Raw genomic sequence first — 21,723 nt, 5'->3', positions numbered from 1 at the left:
AAATTCAAACTCTCATTGGCCACTATACTATTTGGACTCACACACTAGAAATGCCATAATTATGTAATCGCACGGCGTCCATCCTGCCGTGATTAATTTCTCTTGTTATCTTGCTCTCTTCCTTGTGTCACTTTTCTTCCACTAAACTACTTCTCCCTCTCTCCGGTCGGTCGACTATGGCTGCCCCTCCTCCCCGGGGTTACAACCACATCCACCTCCACCCATGTTGCCCACCGCCTGATGATACCACGCTCCGGAGGTCCACCATGACAACATCTGTCATGGCCTCCACTGCCGTATAACCATTCCAACACCATCAACTCAGTCCAAACCATCTCCAGATCTGGATTCTCAACCAGCCTCCACAGATTACGACCTGGCATCTGACACAGCCTGCAGCTACAGCGACCCCTGACGGCCTTCCAGCCACAGCACAAAGTCAACACAGCAACTTCCTATGATCCATGTCCCGACCATCTCCCGTCTGTACTCTACCGGCAGATCATGCAGAGCAACCTCCACATCCCAGAGGTTCCCCGATCTTCGGCTTTCATCCGGATTCCTACTGGGATTCCCTGCATGAAAGTCACTATTCCTTCCTGACCCCACGATTCTGCCACTACCGGATGCCACCGCAGTCTGACCGTTTCATATGATTACACTCCTCAGCATTCAACCTCCCAATGCCTCACTCGTCACCGAAGCCCATTCACCCGGTTCACATCTGATGAGCGACAACGTGTCCCTCTATTCCCCCACACGGCTCACCACCATCCCTCAGCCTTCAGCCAGCCTGTCTCAGCCTCCAAAGCCTTCTTCGTGATGGCCTTGTGCCGACCCCTCCCACATCTGTGCCCGTTGCTTGCATCCGCAGGCCAGATTTTCAGCAACATCATCTACAATACCTCCCGGGTCCCTACCTGCCTCAACCACGTGTGCACCGGTCTACTGTACCAGTCTGCCTCTATCCCTCTAAGCCATCAACCTTATGCCTTGGTCCACTTCACAAGTAACCTAGATGTTCTACATACCGAACTTCCACGTTATTGATAAAAAGTCTCCATGCCACCTTCCGCCACTCAACTCCTCAACCAAGCACAACAACTATTCAAGTCACCTTCAGGAAAACCCTATACCCTTCAAGGAAGCCATCTAGCCTATATGGTCTATGTGTTCAAACTCCATCCAACCAGCCGGAGATATCTGGAAATGTGCATTACTGAGACATGGTTAAGAAAGACTGTTCTGAACACTGATAACCTTTCTGGATATAACCTTTTTCGGCAAGGCAGATCTTCCAATGGTGGTGGAGTGGCAATCTTTACCAAGGAACACCTTCAGTGCTCGGTTGTCTCCACCATGTCTGACAATTAGTTTTCAGCGTTAAGCTTTCAAATAGTTGCTGGGTGTTATTGTCCACCATCAGCGCCGGCCTGTAACCTACCTGCCCTAAGCTCTCTCCTGGCCCCTTACACTAAGTATGAATTTGTCCTGATAGGTGACCTAAACTGCGACATGATTAAACCACCGGACCAAGTCTTAAAACAATGGGACTCCCTACATCTCTCTCAGATCATTACCAATCCCAAACACCTAGAAAAGGCTCCTCTCCTTGATGATATCCTCACAAATAATCCTGATAGGTATCAGTCTGGTGTTTTCTGTAATGACCTTAGTGATCACTGTTTTACGGCTGCTCAGTTAAATGACCGGTCCTGATTTATCATAGACGCTTGCTGAAAAACTTGAATGAGCAAGCCTTCCTTCATGACCTGGCCTCTGTAAATTGGTATAGAATCAGCTTGATCCCCTCTGTCGAAGATGCTTGGCCCTTTTTTTTGTGGTTTTGTTAACAAGCACACCCCATAAAGAAAACTAGAGTTAAAAATAGGTTTAGCCCCTGGTTCGACCATGATCTGACAGAGTTACTCCACTTCAAGAACACCATTTGGCGAAAGGCTCGGCACACAAATACTCAGGCTGACTGGCTGCTGTTCAGTCAAATGAGAAACAAGTGCACTCAAGCTATCCGGAAGGCCAAAGTTAGTTACTTGAAGGAGCCGGTCTCTCTCTGTGGGTCTAACCCCAAGAAATTCTGGGAAACTGTGTAATAAAATGGATAATAAACCCTCCTCCTCACAACTGCCCATGTCCCTTAATGTTGATGATGTGGTTGTTACTGACAAGGAACGTATGGCTGAGCTCTTTAATCACCCCTTCATTAAGTCAGGATTACTATTTGACTCAGCCATGTCCAACTGCTCCTCCCTCTTTTTCCTCTGCCCTGTTACACAGCTTCTCCTTGCAGGCCGTCACTGAGTCCGAGGTGCTAAAGGAGCTCCTTAAGGTTGACCATAAAAAAACATCTGGGTCAGATGGTTTAGATCCTATCTTCTTTAAGGTTGCAGCCCCTATCATAGCCAAGCCTGTCTCTCCTCTCTGGGGAGGTTCCCAGTACTTAGAAGGCAGCCACGGTGCGTCCTTTATTTAAAGGGGGAGATCAAGCTGATCCTAACAGTTATAGGCCAATTTATCTTGCCTAAAAGTGTTGGAAACACTTGTCAATAATCAACTGACTGGCTTTCTTGATGTCTATAGTATTTTCTCTGGTATGCAATCTGGTTTCCGCTCAGGTTATGGATGTGTCACTGATTACTACCTCTGAGGGTTTAGAGCTTGAGGTAGTCACCTCATACAAGTACTTGGGAGTATGGTTAGACAGTACACTGTCCTTCTCTCAGCACATATCAAAGCTGCAGGCTAAGGTTTAAATCTAGACTTGGTTTCCAATATTGTAATCGCTTCTTTCACCCCAGCTGCCAAACTAACCCTGATTCAGATGACCTTCCTACCCATGCTAGAGATATCATTTATAGATCGGTAGGTAAGGGTGCTCTCAAGTCGCTAGATATTCTTTACCACCATTCGGCCATCAGATTTGCCACCAATGCTCCTTATAGGACACATCATTGCACTCGATACTCCTCTGTAAACTGGCCATCTCTTTATACCCGGCACAAGTGCTTATTTATAAAAGCCTCTCAGCCTCACTCCCCCCTATCTGAGATACCTACTGCAGCCCTCATCCTCCACATACTGCACACGTTCTGCCAGTCACATTCTGTTAAAGGTCTGAAAAGCACATACAGTACATCCCTGGGTCACTCCTCTTTTCAGTTTGCTGCAGCTAGCGGCTGGAACGAGCTGCAAAAAACACTCCATCTCTACATTCAAAGACTCAGTTATGGGCACTCATACTGACACTTGTGGCTGCTTGGCGATGTATTGTCGTCTCTACCTTTTTGTCCTTTGTGCCGTTGTCTGTGCCTAACAATGTTTGTACCATGTTTGTGCTGCTACCATGTTGTGCTGCTGCCATGTTGTGTTTCTACCATGTTGTCTTAGGTCTCTCTTTATGTAGTGTTGTGGTGTCTCTTTTGTCGTGATGTGTGTTTTTTTTAAATCCCCCGTCCCCACAGGAAGCCTTTAGCCTCTTGGACAACCTCGCCCCTACACCAAGAGCACTCGCTCTACAGCGTCCTACCGACAACCTCGCCCCTACACCAAGTAAACTCGCTCTCCACTGTCCTACGAACAACCATGCCCCTCCTCACAATCGCTCTTCATCGTCCTACGGACAAGAACAGCTCTACCTACCCATTCCCTTACAATAAAATCTTAAACTATGTTGAAGGTGTGGTCTGTACCTAGTGAACAAAGTATTAAACCACCTGTACTGTTCCAAATGCCAAATTAAAGCTACATTCTGGGATTTGAAAAACAACAAAACAAACAGGCTCAACTTAGTCGACGTTTAGAGAACATTGTGTTTGCTGGGATAACATTTCACCTCTCTCTCTGTAGGTGATTGAGCTTGATGTGTCCTGTCCCTCCTCTCTGGGCCAGCTGGAGTTTGTGGTGCTGGAATCAGAGCCGTACCTCCCGTTCTGCTTCCTCAACAATGACTGGTTCTGCTCTAAAGTTGTGGTGACCACACCAGAGGGAGACACGGCCAACTTCCCCTGTTACCACTGGATCTCAGGCAACGAGCGGCTGGTGTTCAGAGAGGCCACTGGTCAGTATGTTGGTGTATAGATCATTGTCTAGGTTTAGTTCTGAGTATATCTGCTGTACCTATTATACGTCAGCTAGCTGAATGTCATTTGTAGTTTATTATATATTTATGGAATAATGGTGGATATACTTTGTATGGCTTAAGATGTTGACCAATCCCCACAAAACGTGAAAATAATCACACTTTCTGGTATTTTGTTTATAAGGTAAACTGATATTCAATGAGACCTGGCCAGAGGCCATAGAGGAGAGAAAGAAGGAGTTGCAGAGTCGCCGTGATGTGTACCGGTGAGAGGCTGGTTCTGAGATCTGGAAACTCAATTCCAAAGATGCAGAAACACTTTAAAAAAACATCAAAATGCTTTTGAATCAGCACTTTTAGAGAGCAGTGAACTAAAGTGGGACAAACCCAAAAGTAACAAAGTGCACCTACTGTTTTTTTAAATGCACTTTTGGGACCAAAGTTATTATAGTAAACTAAAACAAAAACAAATCATGGAAAAACGATTTCCTGAACTGAAATAAAATCATTAAGAAATAAGTTTGAAACACTATACTGAAACTATTATCTTTGACTCTAAAACAAACAAAAACAAAAATCATCATGTTCAGTTGTAGTTTGTTTTTCTACTAAACTTTGGGCAAAAATCGAAATGGGTTTTAAAAGTTCTGAATCTGACGGGTAAATGCTGCAAGGAAAATGGCGATGTTTCAAATAGGCCTAGCTTGTGCATCACTATTACTAGCTATTAGTAGGTAACAAATGTGCAATGACTTAATTTGTTTTCCCCCCTCTCTGTCAGGTAAAGGTACTTTATTCTTCTTACATGTACTAATACGTTTTTGTTTTTTTAAAGCATTGGATTGCTGTTAACATGGGCTAGTCACATTGAGATTGACTTTATAATTTAAATCTAACCTATCCTATGACCTGACCCATCACCTTCTTTATAACTGTCCCCCAGTGGCAAGAAGTGACATCCCAAAAAAACACTCAAACTATAGTCCTACAACACATACAGTGCATTCAAAAAGTATTCAGACCCCTTGACCTTTTCAAAATATTGTTACGTAAAAAAAAAAAAGTCTACACACACCCCATAATGACAAAGCGAAAACGTTTTTTTTGGACATTTTAGCAAATGTATTAAAAATAAAAAAAATACCTTATTTACATAAGTATTCAGACCGTTTGCTATGAGACTAAACTGAGCTCAGGTGCATCCTGTTTCCATTGATTATCCTTGAGATGTTTTAAGGCATTTTAAAAACATTACAATACATTCATAACAGATTTCACAACATATTAGGTGTGTGCCCTCAGGCCTCTAATCTACTACCACATATCTATAACACAAAATCCATGTGTACGTGTGTATAGTGCGTATGTTATTGTGTGTTTCTATGCATGTGTTTAAGTTTGTGTTGCTTCACAGTCCCCGCTGTTCCATAAGGTGTATTTTTATCTGTTTTTTAAATCTAATTGTACTGCTGGCATGAGTTACTTGATGTGGAATAGAGTTCCATGTAGTCATGGCTCTATGTTGTACTGTGCGCCTCCCATAGTCTGTTCTTGACTTCGGGACTGTGAAGAGACCTCTGGTGGCATGTCTTGTGGGGTATGTATGGGTGTCCAAGCTGTGTGCCAGTAGTTAAAACAGACAGCTCGGTGCATTCAACATGTCAATACCCCTCACAAATACAAGTAGTGATGAAGTCAATATCTCCTCCATTTTGAGCCAGGAGAGATTGACATGCATATTATTAATGTTAGCTCTCTGTGTACATCCAAGGGCCAGCCGTGCTGCCCTGTTCTGAGCCAATTGCAATTTTCTTAAGTCCCTCTTTGTGGCACTTGACCACACGACTAAACAGTAGTCCAGGTGCGACAAAACTAGGGCCTTTAGGACCTGCCTTGTTGATAATACTGTTAAGAATGCAGAGCAGCGCTTTATTATAGACAGACTTCTCCCCATCCTAGCTATTGTTGTATCAATATGTTTTGACCATGACAGTTTACAATCCAGGGTTACTCCAAGCAATTTAGTCTCCTCAACTTGCTCAATTTCCACATTATTCATTACAAGATTTATTTGAGGTTTAGGGTTTAGTAAATTATTTGTCCCAAATACAATGCTTTTAGCTTTTGAAATATTTAGGACTAACTTATTCCTTGCCACCCATTCTGAAACTAACTGCAGCTCTTTGTTAAGTGTTGCTGTCATTTCGGTCGCTGTGGTAGCTGACGTGTATAGTGTTGAGTCATCCACATACATAGACTCACTGGCTTTACTCAAAGCCAGTGGCATGTTGTTAGTAAAGATTTTAAAAGGGTAAGGGGCCTAGACAGCTGCCCTGGGGAATTCGTGATTCTACCTGGATTTTTTTGGAGAGGCTTCCATTAAAGAACACCCTCTGTGTTCTGTTAGACAGGTAACTCTTTATCTACAATATAGCAGGGGGTGTAAAGCCATAACGCATATGTTTTTCCAGTAACAGACTATGATCGATAATGTCAAAAGCCACACTGAAGTCTAACAAAACAGCCCCCACAATATTTTATCATGATTTCAGCCAATCATCAGTCATTTGTGTAAGCGCTGTGCTTGTTGAATACCTTCCCTATAAGCGTGCTGAAATCTGTTGTCAATTTGTTTACTGTGAAATAGCATTTTATCTGGTAAAACACCATTAAAAAAAAAAATGTTTACTAACGATTGGTAACAGGCTGATTGGTCGGCAATTTGAGCCAGTGAAGGTCCCCAAGAACACAGTGGCCTCCATCATTGTTAAATAGAAGAAGTTTGGAACCACCAAGACTCTTCCTAGACCTGGCCACCCGGCCAAACTGAGCAATCGGGGGAGAAGGGCCTTGGTCAGGGAGGTGACCAAGAACCCGATGGTCAGTCTGAAAGAGCTCCAGAGTGCCTCTGTGGAGATGGGAGAACCTTCCAGAAGGACAACCATCTCTGCAGCACTCCACTAAATCAGGCCTTTATGGTAAAGTGGCTAGACGGAAGCCACTCTTCAGTAAAATGCACATGACAGCCCACTTGGAGTTTGCCAAAAGGCACCTAAAGACTCTCAGACCATGAGAAACAAGATTCTCTGGTCTGATGAAATCAAGATTGAACTCTTTGGCCTGAATGCCAAGCGTCACATTTGGAGGAAACCTGGCACCATCCCTACTGTGAAGCATGGTGGTGGCAGCATCATGCTGTGGGGATGTTTTTCAGCAGCAGGGACTGGGAGACTAGTTAAGATAGAGGGAAAGATGAATGGAGCAAAGTACAGAGAGATCCTTGATGAAAACCTGACCCAAAGGTTCATCTTCCAACAGGCCAACAACCCTAAGCACACAGCCAAGACAACGCAAGAGTGGCTTCGGGACAAGTCTCTGAATGTCTTTGGGTGGCCCAGCCAGAGCCAGGACTTGAACCCGATCGAACATCTCTGCAGAGACATGAAAATAGCTGTGCAGCGACACTCCCCACCAACCTGACCGAGCTTGAGAGGATCTACAGAGAAAAATGGGAGAAACTCCACAAATACAGGTGTGCCAAGCTTGTATGTAATACTTTTGTAAATGTCATATTTCCACTTTTTTTAAATGATAAATTAGCAAAAAATTCTAAAACCTGTTTTTGCTTTGTCATTGTGGAATAGATTGATGAGGAAAAACAACAATTTAATCAATTTTAGAATAAGTCTAACGTAACAAGATGTGGAAAAAGTCAAGGGGTCTGAATACTTTCCGAATGCACTGTAAATGTTTCCTAGCCTCCCACCATAGGCTACTTTGTCCCTAACACAAAAACTTAAACTGAAACAAAATAATATAAAAACGAAATATAAATGTTTTATCAAACAAAAACAGAAAAAAAACGAGAAAATCAAGTCTGAAAACGAATTGAAACTAAATAGATTCTTATTTTTATAAATATAAAAACAACTATAATAACCTTGTTTGGGACTGAACCCTATGTACGTTCAGTTTTAGCCAATCAATATCGAAGATGAAAATAATAAAATAGTGTGACATTTTCAGGTAACAATTATGTAAATGTCCTCGCCAAAGCACCTGCCACCTTATCCTCCAACGGAGACTTCTTTATAAGTGCCTACTTGTCCTTGTATGTACTGATTTTTGTGTATAGATTATGTAATGTATTATAGATGACGCCTCTACCATATTTGACTATGATTGTTTTTAGTGTCTCAATTTGATTGGTCCACAATGTTTTTATAATTTTTTTAAATCGGTAGTGTATCATTGTGGAATGACGAATACATTTTTCTAAACTATAAACTCTAAACTCCAAAGAAACAAATAACTCTTAAACCCAGATACATTTATGTGAAGTAACCTAAGCTACCATTTTGTATGGTTGTGTAATTTACCATGTCTATCCCCTTCAGGTGGAGTATATATGCCGAGGGTCTACCCGAAATAATGAAAGTTGACAGTGCTTCTGATCTCCCTGCTGAGGTCCGCTTCTCTTTCACCAAGGACTTTGAGTTCACGTTCACAGCAGTCGAAGCGTAAGTTAGAGCACTAATTCTCAAAAGTGCACTAATTCACTAATTCTCCCCTGAAGTGTGCATTTTACCTGTAGGCTCTTGCGAGTCTTGGCCCTTTTGTATAGGCTAAGTATCCCCAGGGGAACATGGACCCCAGGTTGAGAACCATAAGAGGCAGTACCAGGAAATTAATTAGATCTTTAATAATCTCTATTGGCATATCCCCAACATACCTTTAAAAATACTTCCTTTACAGTGAGATGAGATGTGATGTGATTGTCCTACACCTGTTCAGGTAATTGTGATATCATGAGATGTGGGGAATGTGGCCGTCAGGGTTGTGGTGGAATATAGGAATTATGCCAGTAGTAACGCCCTCAGGCAAGGTTTTCCTAAATGAATGTGTTTTTAGCCACTCAAATCATGCCTGAAATCGTAACTAATAACAAGCCAATTAACCATTTAGCAGACATTATAACCAAATAGCTGAACTTTTTCACCAAATCAAATGTCGATTGACACATAATATTAAGGTTATGTGGCCTGAGCATGAATCAATCACCCAAAGGGGAGGATGTAGATGATGAAGAGTACTGGACCCAGCACAAAGCCCTGGGGGACACCCTGGCGTTGTTAGCACCATTCTCTAACCAACTGCACCATCTTTCTCATGTTGAAGTAAAGTTCCTCCTCTATCCCGGCAGATTGGTGTCACTGAAACTAGTAAGCCATTCCAGCAACAAGAAACAATGGAAGAGCCTAGATGAACTCAGTCGCGTCTTCAATAGACACAAGACTGACGTCTATGGTAAGGTCTGGTCAGTTGGTCTCCATCTCAAACAAGGCAGCATTCAAATAGCTCACTGGAATCATTAGCATCTCATTATTATTTTGCACAGTTTCATTTTACACATGATAATTTTGTATTTTTCTAGAATATGTCGAAAAGAACTGGAAGGAGGATGAGTTTTTCGGGTACCAGCTTCTGAATGGCCTCAACCCCATGATGATCCATCGCTGCTCCAAGCTTCCAGAGAACTTCCCCGTCACAGAAGACATGGTGAAAACTTCCCTCTTCGGAAAAAGCCTTGAGGAGGAAATTCAGGTTTGTCAAAATGGAGTAATGGATGTCATTCATCGTTCTGTTATTGCTCTAGTGGTTTCTTCCTCAGGAAATGTTGTGTAGTACAGTACATTGTGTCAGTACACTTCCTTTGGCATGGTGTTGATGTTGGCTCCCTAACTCATTAATGTCCTAACCTTAACAGAAAGGCAACATCTTCCTGGTTGACTACAAGCGCCTGCATGGAGTGACAGCAAATGTGATCCATGGGAAACAGCAGTTCTTGGCTGCCCCGCTCTGCTTGCTCTATATAACCCCAGAAGAGAAGCTCATACCCATCGCAATCCAGGTACATCTCACATAAGAATGACATCTTTACATCCGAAACCCAAATTAAATCATCTTAACAGAATGTTTGCCACTGGAGGTGCTCTTGAACCAAAAGGGGTCCCATAAAATGGACAGAAATATTGCCCAGAAGTTACCTAACTGACCAGAAAGCAAAAAGCAAGAGCAAAAGTAAAAGCATATACTGTTAACCTAAAATGAAGGATTTTGGGGTTTCATGATTAATGTTATATCCTAGGTCCTTAAGAACCATACAGGTAACACTCGTTTTAAGCAAACAACTATTAAAACTTCCGTATGTCTTTAAATTGTGGCAATATAACCATTCTCAATTAATGAAGCAAGCCATGATTGTTCCATTTCCTTTCACAGCTGAAGCAGGAGCCTGGAGCTAACAACCCCATCTTCCTTCCTACTGACTCTGAGTACGACTGGCTCCTGGCCAAGATCTTTGTGAGGAACGCCGACTTCGCTGAACACGAGCTGAACTTTCACCTGCTGAGGACTCACCTGCTGGCTGAGGTGTTTGCCGTGTCGACACTGCGCAACCTGCCAATGGTGCATCCCATCTACAAGGTACTGCTGCTGTGCATGCAGACACTGAGTTTGTTTTCAACTGTTATAATGCTGCTGTTATGTGAGTTCTCATTTTCCTATTAACGCAATAATTTTAACATGATTAAGAGAAACCTGAAGTATTTGGAAATAAATGTATTGTATGTCTTTTTTTGTAATTGAATGAAGCAGTAGCTTGTTTGTAGTACAGTACATAGCATTTTTAGGTGTGAATTTCATGTACGATCGTTCCATCTTTCTCCATAGCTCCTGATCTCTCACTTCCGCTACACTCTACAGATCAACACTCTGGCTAGACAGGCCCTCATATCAGAGAATGGGGTGATCACAAAGGTAGTGGCTATTCCATTCTTATGGTGTTATGTTCTATAATATGCTAATACGTATGCAATATCACAATGCTAGTGGAAACTGTAATTCAAAAGCATATGAAGGCTCTGTGTTAAAAAAAGAAGCACCCTGCTTCCGCATGTTGATACAATCAATTTCCACTAGCATTGCTACATTCTCCAAAAATGATTATTCTAGACGTTCCTAAATGACCAGCTAACTTATTTAAAAACTGTTAGGATTAAACAACACTAGGTAAATCTAAAATAAGGCCTTCTAAACACTATACGATTATACAATCTTAACTTTTGTTACGTTCCCCAGCAAGAAAACCAAAAATGTTGCTCAACCAGAAGGGGGAACTAACAGAGTCACTGACCAACAACCAAAACAAAACAGGTGGGGCTTTAGGAGGTGTTCTGAAAGAAACTCATGGGGGTGTCCACTGAAAGTTGACTAGCAACAACAACTGGAACCTAAAAGACACCCACCATGAGCACCCACAAAATGTACCCATGAAGAGGCAAACACAAAAAAAACATCAAATTTACAGACAGGACACAAATAGGGAGCACCAACAAAAGGTGTTGACCCTCCACATCTCTCAAGACAACTGGAGCACAGGGCCACCCACTCTTAAATAGCACCTGGGCCAGCACCGGTGAAACACCTTCCCACTAACAAGATGGCAACCAGCACAGGTGTAACACGTACTGTCTAACGAGGTGACACCAATCGGTGCGCCCTACATGCTAACGAGCTATACTGTATGTGCTATAGTCCAACCTCAAAACATAAAAACCAAAGCCTGTAACACATTTGACACTGAGCTGGTTATGGTTATGAGACGTACACCTAGCGACACATACCGCGGTAGGGGAAATCAATCATTAGGCTGAACTGTCAGGCACTGTTGTGATACATCTCTGCGAACCTCTCAGCGGTAAAACTTGAATTAATAAACGGGTGGGTTGTTTAGCAACAAAACCGATGCGTGCGCAACTTGAGGGCAAAATCACTGTCAACGCCAAAGGATTATTGACAACTTGAACTATATTTAGTCTACAAATGTTTATTGAAAACATAAATATATTTGCACATAAAGCACTTGTCTCTCAAATATATTGTTAGTTGTTGGTCAGCCCAGTTAGAGAATTGTAGCCATATTAGCATAGATGTGACATTGCTAGTTATCTGACCGTTCAGAATCATAACACAGCCATCTGCCCCATCGATGTGTGTGCATCATTTTTGTTATGTCAGGCAACCCGTCTTTTTCGCTTAAACCACAGAGCTGCCCTGGCGTCTGCCATTCACAAGTTCTGTCATCGATAATCCTGTTTGATATTTAAAAACACTGATCATCGTTAGAACGCACTGCATGGCTTATTATATGACACAAGGGGAGAAGTGATAGGTTGTTCTCGCTGGTTACATAAACCATGTTTCCATCCAACCATTTTATGCAGATGAATTACCCGACAGGCTTGATGGAAACAGCATATTTTGGGGGAAAAAACTCAATACTGTCAAAAACTAAATACTTTAGACAAGGATGGATATTATTTTATCGGTGAAATAGATTATGCCACGATAAAAAGGGTGAAATATCCCTTTAACCCATCTTGAAGAATGCAAGTATTGGAGGTCCAGGGATGATGGAGTTCCTGAAGAAAGCGGTGGCCTCATTGACCTACAGCTCCCTCTGTATGCCGGAGGACATCACAGCACGCGGTTTGGAGTCAATCCCCAACTTCTTCTACAGGGAAGATGGACTCAAGATGTGGGACATTGTTCACAGGTAGTTTGTGTACAGGTCTATAGAGTTTTATGGTAATAAAAAAAAGACCAGATCTGTCAAAGAAATATCGTAAACTTCATTATAATTTGATTTGTGCGTTATAAGGAGGCTAGTTCATGCAACTACATTTTTGCATTGCTCGGTTTACTAAACTCTAGTTAACTCTAGTCTACTCCTTCCCCCAAAGTAAATCAGCTGCCAGATTATAATGAGGTTTACTGTGTTTTTTGCACTGACAATGTTGCCCATAATATCAGTGCTGGGTCGTTCCATGAAATGAGTGCCTTTTGTGTCCCTTTGATATTTTTTAAAAGCCTGTTATACTAAAGCTATATTAAATAGACCTCATGGAAAATTCAATACATTTTTTAATATGAATAAAGTCTTGCTAAAGTGCAGAAATTCAGCATTTTGACATGTCCCTCTGTGCATTCTCTGTGACTTCTAGGAAGATGTTAGCCCACTTAACCTCAAAATGTCTCCAAGTTTTCACCATTTTAAAGCTTTAGTTATTTTGTTGCTTTGACAAAGTAATTTCTGAAGATTATTATATATTTCACATGATTAGTGATTCATTTTAAGGTAAAAATAAAACCTGTTCCTCATTTTAAGGTCAATCGTGTTAGGTGAACTGAATTCGCTTTTTAAAATGGTGAAACTATTCCTTTTTTTTTTTAAATATTTTTTTCATAAAGAAACATTGAACATCTAGTCAAATCGTAGTGTAAAAGCAGGTGTGCGGGCCGAGCATAACACATCAACCCAGTTACCCATAGATAGGCTAGAAATGTTTTCACAATGAAGCTTACATTCAATTGCCCCTCCATGTTGCACACAACAAGCTTCCATTCCCCCTGTCACCTCGAGATTTATGGCTGATTTAAGATAAAATCGTCAAAACACTTACGGTCAACCCTGTTACTTTGTTAGTCACTTAATAGCCACTTACTATAGTATTTTTTTATTTAATAACCTCTTGATGATAAAAAAAATGAAGTTTAACGTGCTCTTTATGACAGAATGTAAAAATGTGGTTAAATAAAAAATTTTAAAATCACCAAAGTTACACTACTCATAAGGCACCTAACTGGTGGAACGTCCCTGCTGTGTTTTGTCATAGTGTTTGGCTAATGCCTGATGTTGTCCTGTGGTTTTGTATAGGTTTGTTCAGAGAGTGATTGGTCACTACTACACCTGTGACGCAGACGTCCAGAAGGACTGTGAACTGCAGGACTGGATCAAGGATATCTTCTTCCATGGGTTCCTGGCCGAAACCAGCACAGGTTACACTTTTCTCATTTTAAAAAGACACACTACCGCTTTCTCAACTCTTAATCATAATACCACATCAGTGCAATACAAAAGTACAGATCTGATTTGTTGATTTAATATTCCTGATAATAAACGTAATATCCAGAAAATCCCAAGTGATTCCATACAGTATCTAGGTTTGCAACCAATTGGCATCAGATTTTCATGTGAATATTCTAAAATCCCCACTTATTTTTTTCTTCTCACATTTTCCCACCAGTGACGTTTCCACCAAATGGACTTGTTGCGGATTTTAAAAAGAATCAGTGCATGATGACAAAATTAACTTTTTCGCTTAAGTTTTCATAAAAAATAAAAATCTAAAGTTCAATGTGTTTCCATCACATTTTTAACTATCGATAGTTTTCACAAAAACTGTTGCGTTAAACAGCAAATGTGCCTACTCTGGTCTTGACACGTAAGCTCTAGCCAACAGCTGGCAGATACAGTGCGGGTAGTCGCAGTTGTAAATGAGAACTTGTTCTCAACTGGCTTACCTGGTTAAATAAAGGTGAAATAAATAAAAAAATGAGAATATTATGGATAAGAGCGAGAATATTTGTATTTGTCAAAACGGCAGTCAAGCATCTATCATCATGTCACCAGAATAAACCCCTCAATATTTATCCTGTTTCCGTTACAGCTGTCTTTATTATTGTTTTATACGGTATGACTTACATAAAAACTGTGGATGGAAACATGGTTACAGAAACTAATGTAGTTTGATTGTTCTTTCAATGGTGGATGGATGACTCTCTTTGTGGATACAAACGGGATGGAGACTGATTACTCTTTTGTAGATTTAATCTTCAACTGAACACTGTTACAAGCATGCATGAACTGCCATTCTTCCTGTTCTCTTCCAACAATTAGCAAACATCTGACCAATCAGAATAGCACAAAGTAGTTGTGAGGTAGATAATCCATTACCATTCCAATTCCAAACAACTGATTCACCACATTTTAGAACTAACAACAGTGGCTTTGAAAAATAATAATAACTCTCATACAATAATCTTACATTTCTTCCCGCCTCCCCCTAGAGAAACGTCCACGTTTCTACACTCAATAAGAAAGAAATACTGCTGGAGGTCCAAAGATCTGTAGTCTTCTCACTTCAGTACATAGACTACCCTGTCAATTAAGAGACTAACTCGGTGGCGACCTGGGCGCTCAGAGGAACTTTGCTCCAGTACTGCTGGTTGGGGTGTAGACATCTGGTCTACTGAGGGGTCAGGTCGGTCAATGTCCAATGGCCTGGGCCGGGCAGAGGGATCCTGACAAGGGGCCTGATGAGGGGCCTGGTGAGGCACAGAGGGATCCAGGGACGGCTCAGGTAAGTAGCGCTCCCATGTCTCACAGGGTCTTGAGGACCTGAAGGGTAAGGCACCTGGGCTGTCAGGGTCAGAGGTCAAGGAGGTGCAGGTAAGTGTTCCACAGGCTCATTCGTTCCATGTCGGGGTACAGTTGAGGTGTACGGTCTTAAATGGTTTTAGTGGATCACTTGGGTCTTGTTAGATTGGTCCAGCAGGTACCTGATCCTGTAGGTTACACCAGGGTCCTCTTCTGTAGGTCCAAGGCACTCCATTACCTCAAAGGGTCCTTTCCAGTGTTGTGAAAGCTTCTGATGTGATGTTGTAGGGTCTTTAAGGCACACAATGTCTCCTGGGTTGTAGGGAATGTGCATGACATTCTTGTCGTAGTTGCGTTTTTGTTGAAAGTGAGCATGTTCTTTGTTCTGTGTGGCAGATCCAAGGGCAGACTGGACCTTGTCGGTGAGTTGAGCTGCATAATCTGCTGGCGATCCCGCTGTAGAGACGGACCGCTGCGGTCCAGCGGGGAACAGTAGTTTGGATGGCATCTTCGCTTCTTAACCATGTGTCAGACAGAAGACGCTGAAACCCATTGTAGAGTGAGTGCTGGTGTTGTAGGCCAGGGCAAGTTGGTTTAAGCACTTGTCACCAGGCTGTTGAGGCAGTGTCTTGGCCAGCTGATCGATGAGTGTCCGATTTGAAATTGTTCCACCATCCCATCACATTGTGGATGATAGGGGTTGGTTCTGGTCTTCTTAACTCCCAGCAACTGGCAAAGGTCTCGGACGATGTCGGACTCAAACAGATGTCCTTGGTCAGTGTTCAAGGTCTCTGGTATGCCATGTTTGCTGACAAAGTTCTTGAAGAGACACTTGTCCACAATTGTAGAGTGCTGGTCTTTCATGGCGTAGAGGTTGATGTACTTTGAAAAGTAATCCTGCACCACAAGCACATAAAGTGCCTTCAGAAAGAAAGTATTCGTACCCCTTGGCTTATTCCACGTTGTTGCGTTACAGCCGGAATTCAAAATGGATTAAATATAATTATTTTCTCACCCATCTACACACAATACCAATAATGACAAAGTGAAAACATGTTTTCAATTTTTTTTGCAATTTTATTGAAAATGAAATACATTAAAGTCAAAACTGTAACTCTGCCACTTAGGAACATTCAGAGACTGTATATTCTTCAAACAACTTATTTTATTATAAGAATTGCAATTCTGGAGCGGTCAACAATCACACAACAGGTGCATAGTTAAGAGCCCAACGAAAAAAGAGTTGGGTCTCAGCTTTTATTAGAAGAGTACAACCTCCTTTGGGTTGTGACAACCAGACAGAACTATAGCCATGAGGAAGCACTGGTTGGTGACCCTAATGTACAGTCAAAGGACTATGGAACTGAGAAACTGTGGTTGGCCTGTGGTGAGGTCTTGTCTCGACACTGTTTCTAAAAAGGAACCGAAACCATTTGTCTTGCTCGTCTCTCACAGCTTAGTTCAGTCTACTGCTGAATAACAGGATATGGAATAACAGCATTTGGCTGTAAGTCCAGAACCATGAGTCCGTCACGTAGACAAATGGGAAGTGTTCTACCAGAGGGAACAAGTCTCATTAGTACATTGTGACGAAGTTAAATGAATAGATACACTAGATAAACATTATAACAGCAATTTTTGCCACCATATTGCTAAATGGGGAGAACCGGTTTAAAGTTTCTGTCGGCTGAATGAGCGACACCGGTTGAGCATGCCGACAGCATTTCTATCCAGAAGCCTTGAGAAGATAGTCTGGCTGCGTGATATGATGTTTTGATGGTGTAATGATGTCATGTCATAGTATCGTAGGGAACAGGTTAGAGTTACTAGATGAGTGGTTAGGAGACAGAAAGTCTACATTCCATTATGTCAAAGGAGATTACTGATGTTTAGGGTAATAACAACAGAGAAAGGGAGTGCTATGATGGTTGCCAGATGTATGTGAAAGGGAGTATAACCAAGAGTATAAAGGCGGTTAGATTTGTATGTGTGGGCAGTTCAACTGACGAAGGGCAAAGCCATGTCTGTTTGTTAGATTAACCCACGAGCTCGTGATCCAATAAATACTTGGTATAAAATCTCCACAGAATGTCTAAGTAAATTCTTGCATCTTGAACTTCTCAATACCAGAAACTCATCATAACACTGCGGGTACTGTGCGGGGGGATTTATATTAATATCTGTACTTACTGGTGGCACAGATGCTATTTCATCCTTTCCTACACTTAAATTGCCCTTGCCTAACGATTGCATCTGAAGCTGGGCTTGCAACAGGGCTATCCTCACCATAAGGCGATAGTTCTCCTGTATATTATGAGTACAGCGACTGCTATTAGTTGGCATAGTGTTAATGTTACTACTTACCTTTTTCGGCTGGTGGAGGTCCTGTAGAACCATGTCCAGATAAAGTGTCCGGGGTGAAAAAGTTGAGCGGGGGGGACTAAGACGTTGGTAAAATGTGTTAAATGCAGATTGATTGATTAAACAGTTATTAAAAGTAAAAACAGAAACGTTTTTGGCAGGTAGCCAAGTAGCAACAAGCAGCACCAAGAAAAGTAATCTATTTTCACAGGGAGTGCAGCGATATCCAGTAGGGCATGGTGTTGCTGCAGGAAATCCCAGCCCAGTATCACTGGATGGTGGGCCCCTCTGACAACTTGAAACTCATGCTTGAGACATTCTTTCCCTAGGGGAAATGCCTACTGACAAAGTCCAGGGAACGTCCAAACATTGTCCATTGACAGAGCGAGCGAACGCAAAGGATGTCTTCTTGGGGCGCTTTTTCAGCGCTGGATGTGAAGTTCTGAAATCCTCAGATGGCAAGAATGTTAGCTGAAACGCGCTCTGCGGAAGCCATCTTGTCACTTTCGATTTTGAATTGTGGGGTGTCAACAGGAAGCTCTAGTGCATTGGCTGAAGTTTGCTCCTTAATGACAACTAGTGATCGTTTCCCTGCTGTGTAGAACCAGACACATTAGGCTGCCTATGTCTGTCAGGGGACTGGAAGTATACACTGCACCTGTAGTGAGGGCTTACCTATCCTTCTCTCCTTGGAGGTGGACTCAGGCTGTTGTGTCATCTGTCCCTTGCATCAGACTGGTGCCTGTAGTCTGGGTAGTGAACTCTTGGTGGGTAGTCTAGAGAGTAGTAGCGACAGCTTCCACCATCAGAGTCCCAATCACGCTGGCCTTGGCAGTACTCTGGAGAGGCAGGAAGGTACTGACGGTGACACTCTGGGCCACGGCCACGTCGTAGGCTCATGATGGATGTTGAGTTTGATGGTCTGGTGAGAAGCCAAGTGCTCTACTGGCAGCATCATTGGATGGGGTGCAGGTCCTGTCGGCCCAGAAGGCTAAACGCTGTGTGAGGTTCTGATTTTCCTCCTGTAGCTGGCGTACCTCATTCTTCAGGCCATTCACAGTGAGAGTCAGCTGTTTCACAGCATGAATGAGCTTCTCATCCGTGTCATTAGAAGGAACCATTGCAACCTAGTCTGGGGTCTGTGCCACTGGCAGGTATGTAGCATGTAGTTGGAGAGCTGCACATGCTCTTTCAAAGCAACTTGCGACCAGCAGTGCATCACCGATGTCCTCCGCTCCATTTTCATGAATCTTCGCCTGCAAGGCAGGGTCCAATCCAGCCGCGAATTGGTGAAACTTCTCCCCCTCCTGTGCCTTATGGTCATAGTCTGGGAAGGCCTCTAGAACCAACGAGTGATGTCATCACTGTACACATTCAAGCTCTCACCAGGCTTCCTAGGGCGAGCATTCGCATTTGTCTGAAAGAATGGAAGACAGTGCTTGGGGCCAAAGACTTCCTTGAGTTTGGTCTTGACAACAGAGTAGGTCTTCTGAACCATTGGTGAAAGGCTATCCCAGTAGAAGAATGCTGAATCAGCTAGGTGTGTGGGCAATACTGAGGGTAGCACATGTCCAACTCCATATCTGGCAGATTGTACATAGCCTGCACAGCCACTTCAAAGCGACGAGACCAGCAGGCAAACGACATTACATTTTGAATGCTTAGCAGGACAGGAAAATTGTGAAATTCACGCACGTATCAAGAGAACATGTGGTCATCCCTACTGCCTATGGTCTGGCGGACCAACTAAACACAAATGCATCTTTTGTAAATAATGTCTGAGTGTTGGAGTGTGCCCCTAGCCAGCTGTACATTTTTAAAAACAAGAAAATGGTGCCATCTGCTTTACTTAATATAAGGAATTTGAAATGATTTATACTTTTGATACTTAAGTATATTTTAGCAATTCCATTTACTTTTGATACTTAAGTATATTTAAAACCAAATACTTTTAGACTTTTTTTACTGGGTGACTTTCACTTTTACTTGAGTAACTTTCTATTAAGGCATCTATACTTTTACTTAAGTATGACAATTGGGTACTTTTTACACCACTGATTGTCCAAATGTCCAGCTTGATTAGAATTGTCCAAAAGTCCAGCTTGTTTAGCATTAGCCAGAGGTTCAGGGCCATTGTTGTTCAGAGATTCTGTTTCAGACACGTTGTTCCAAGAAAGTAGCAACAGGTTGGCAAAAAGGCTTAAACATTTTTGCAAAAGTGACAAAAGCTGCAGTAATCCTCTAAATATCTCAGAAAAAAGATAGTAGCTAGCTCTTACCAGCTGTCCAGATTAGTCCTTTATCCTAGTGCTAGCTGGTGACGGTATCCACAATGTCCATGGAAAAATAACCAGCAAAAACACAAAACTGCCAAGACAATAGCACCGCTGCTGACACTAATGTAGTTTCAGGGTTCTTCCAATGGTGGATGGATGAGTCTGTGGATACAAACTGGATGGAGACGATTACTCTTTTGTAGATTTAATCATCAACTGAACATGGTTACAGCCACACATCAACTGCTGCACTTCCTGTTTACTTCCAACAATTAACAAACATCTGACCAATCAGAATAGAGCAAAGTAGTTGCTAGGTAGATAATCAATTAACATTCCACAAAAAATGGCTTATTCGGCCGTATGCTTTCAATAAAACAAAGCATTTGTCCACAATTCACAGATTTCTGATTGACTCATTCACTGACAACGAAGCAAAGTGAGCAGTGTACAATGATACATAATGCATCATGTGACCTGTTTTTTGCAGCTGTCTGTGTTCGGCACTACAGGGAGAGAGAGGGGGAGATTGCAAACTCCTACAAACTAGTTTCAATGTATCGAATCACTTGGGAATTTCTGGATTTTAGGTCAACTTCCCTTTCATGATTAACATTCCCAAACTATATCCAGGATAATTTGCAAAATGTCAATACAGTGTCTGAATGAAATGGTTTATTGTACCTTCTCCATGCAGGAATCCCTCAGTCTTTCAGTTCAGTGACAGAGCTGGTCAAGTTTAACACCATGGTGATCTTCACAGTGTCTGTCCAACATGCTGCAGTCAACAATGGGCAGGTAATGAAACCTATTGTGTGATTTTAGTTTGATGTGTTTCTGATCTATTATATTGGAAAAGCAAAGTGGTTTGATCTATTTTGCCATTGTCATTCCAGTTTGATTTTGGCGGCTGGATGCCCAACTTCCCCATCTCCCTGCAACAGCCTCCTCCCACCACTAAGGGGCAGTGTACTGAGAGCACCATGCTGAAGACCTTCCCTGACATCAACACCACCGTCAATGGCATGGCAGTGGTGTACCTTCTGAGCACGCAGTCCACTGACTATGTGAGTATATGAGAGAAACTGTATTAAAAACAGTATATTCTATGATGTTAAAACATTTAATGACAATCCCAATCAAATCGTTTCCTTAGTATTCATAATTAAAATATCATCAGTGGTTCATGAAACAACAGTTTCTATGTTATTTCAAATTTCATTAACTCTCTTGCCTCCTTAGGTCGCTCTTGGAAATGGCTATCAGGATCACTTCAGCGAAAAGACTCCTCTGGAACTGATTCATGAAACTCAAGATATGCTGAAGAGATACAACTTTGAAATCCAAGGCAGGAATGTCTCTTTGCCCCTGTCATACACCTACCTGAATCCCAACAATGTGGAGAACAGTGTGGCCCTGTAAATTGAGTCAGGGGTTCGTATTTATTAGGCACCAAATGGAAGAAAACACACAGATACAGGGAGAGACTATCTGGACTTGTCCAATAAGAACCACTTGTTTTCATTTTCTGTTGAAGCATGTTTTACAACCTTTTGCTACGGTGTGCCCTAATAAATGCAACCTAGGTAGTTGACTTTGTGGTTCAATTGTTAGATACATGTTGCACTTGAACTAGAAGTGAAACAGTTTAGAAATAATATTTTACTTAACCCTTCTGTTATGTTAGAAAATACTATATACGATTGATG

The 21,723-nt window shown here is 42.1% G+C and overlaps 1 protein-coding gene across 1 annotated transcript in view; it reads left to right on the top strand.

Moving 5' to 3' along the window:
• LOC121556735 (hydroperoxide isomerase ALOXE3-like) overlaps positions 1-21,723 on the top strand; it is a 33,487-nt gene extending 11,764 nt beyond the window's left edge. Inside the window, exons 2-15 of the mRNA XM_041870620.1 lie at positions 3,480-3,567; positions 3,865-4,075; positions 4,281-4,362; positions 8,494-8,616; positions 9,300-9,403; positions 9,531-9,700; positions 9,864-10,007; positions 10,379-10,582; positions 10,829-10,915; positions 12,544-12,713; positions 13,875-13,996; positions 20,712-20,812; positions 20,911-21,081; positions 21,257-21,723. Coding sequence (XP_041726554.1) covers positions 3,480-3,567; positions 3,865-4,075; positions 4,281-4,362; positions 8,494-8,616; positions 9,300-9,403; positions 9,531-9,700; positions 9,864-10,007; positions 10,379-10,582; positions 10,829-10,915; positions 12,544-12,713; positions 13,875-13,996; positions 20,712-20,812; positions 20,911-21,081; positions 21,257-21,436 — 1,957 coding nt within the window. The 3' untranslated portion in view covers positions 21,437-21,723. The remainder of the gene's footprint in view (positions 1-3,479; positions 3,568-3,864; positions 4,076-4,280; positions 4,363-8,493; positions 8,617-9,299; positions 9,404-9,530; positions 9,701-9,863; positions 10,008-10,378; positions 10,583-10,828; positions 10,916-12,543; positions 12,714-13,874; positions 13,997-20,711; positions 20,813-20,910; positions 21,082-21,256) is intronic.

This window comes from Coregonus clupeaformis, unplaced genomic scaffold (genome assembly GCF_020615455.1).
Source record: "Coregonus clupeaformis isolate EN_2021a unplaced genomic scaffold, ASM2061545v1 scaf0034, whole genome shotgun sequence".
Taxonomy (NCBI): domain Eukaryota; kingdom Metazoa; phylum Chordata; class Actinopteri; order Salmoniformes; family Salmonidae; genus Coregonus; species Coregonus clupeaformis.
Note: the sequence above shows the minus strand (reverse complement) of the source record. Positions and strands in the feature narration are given on the sequence as shown.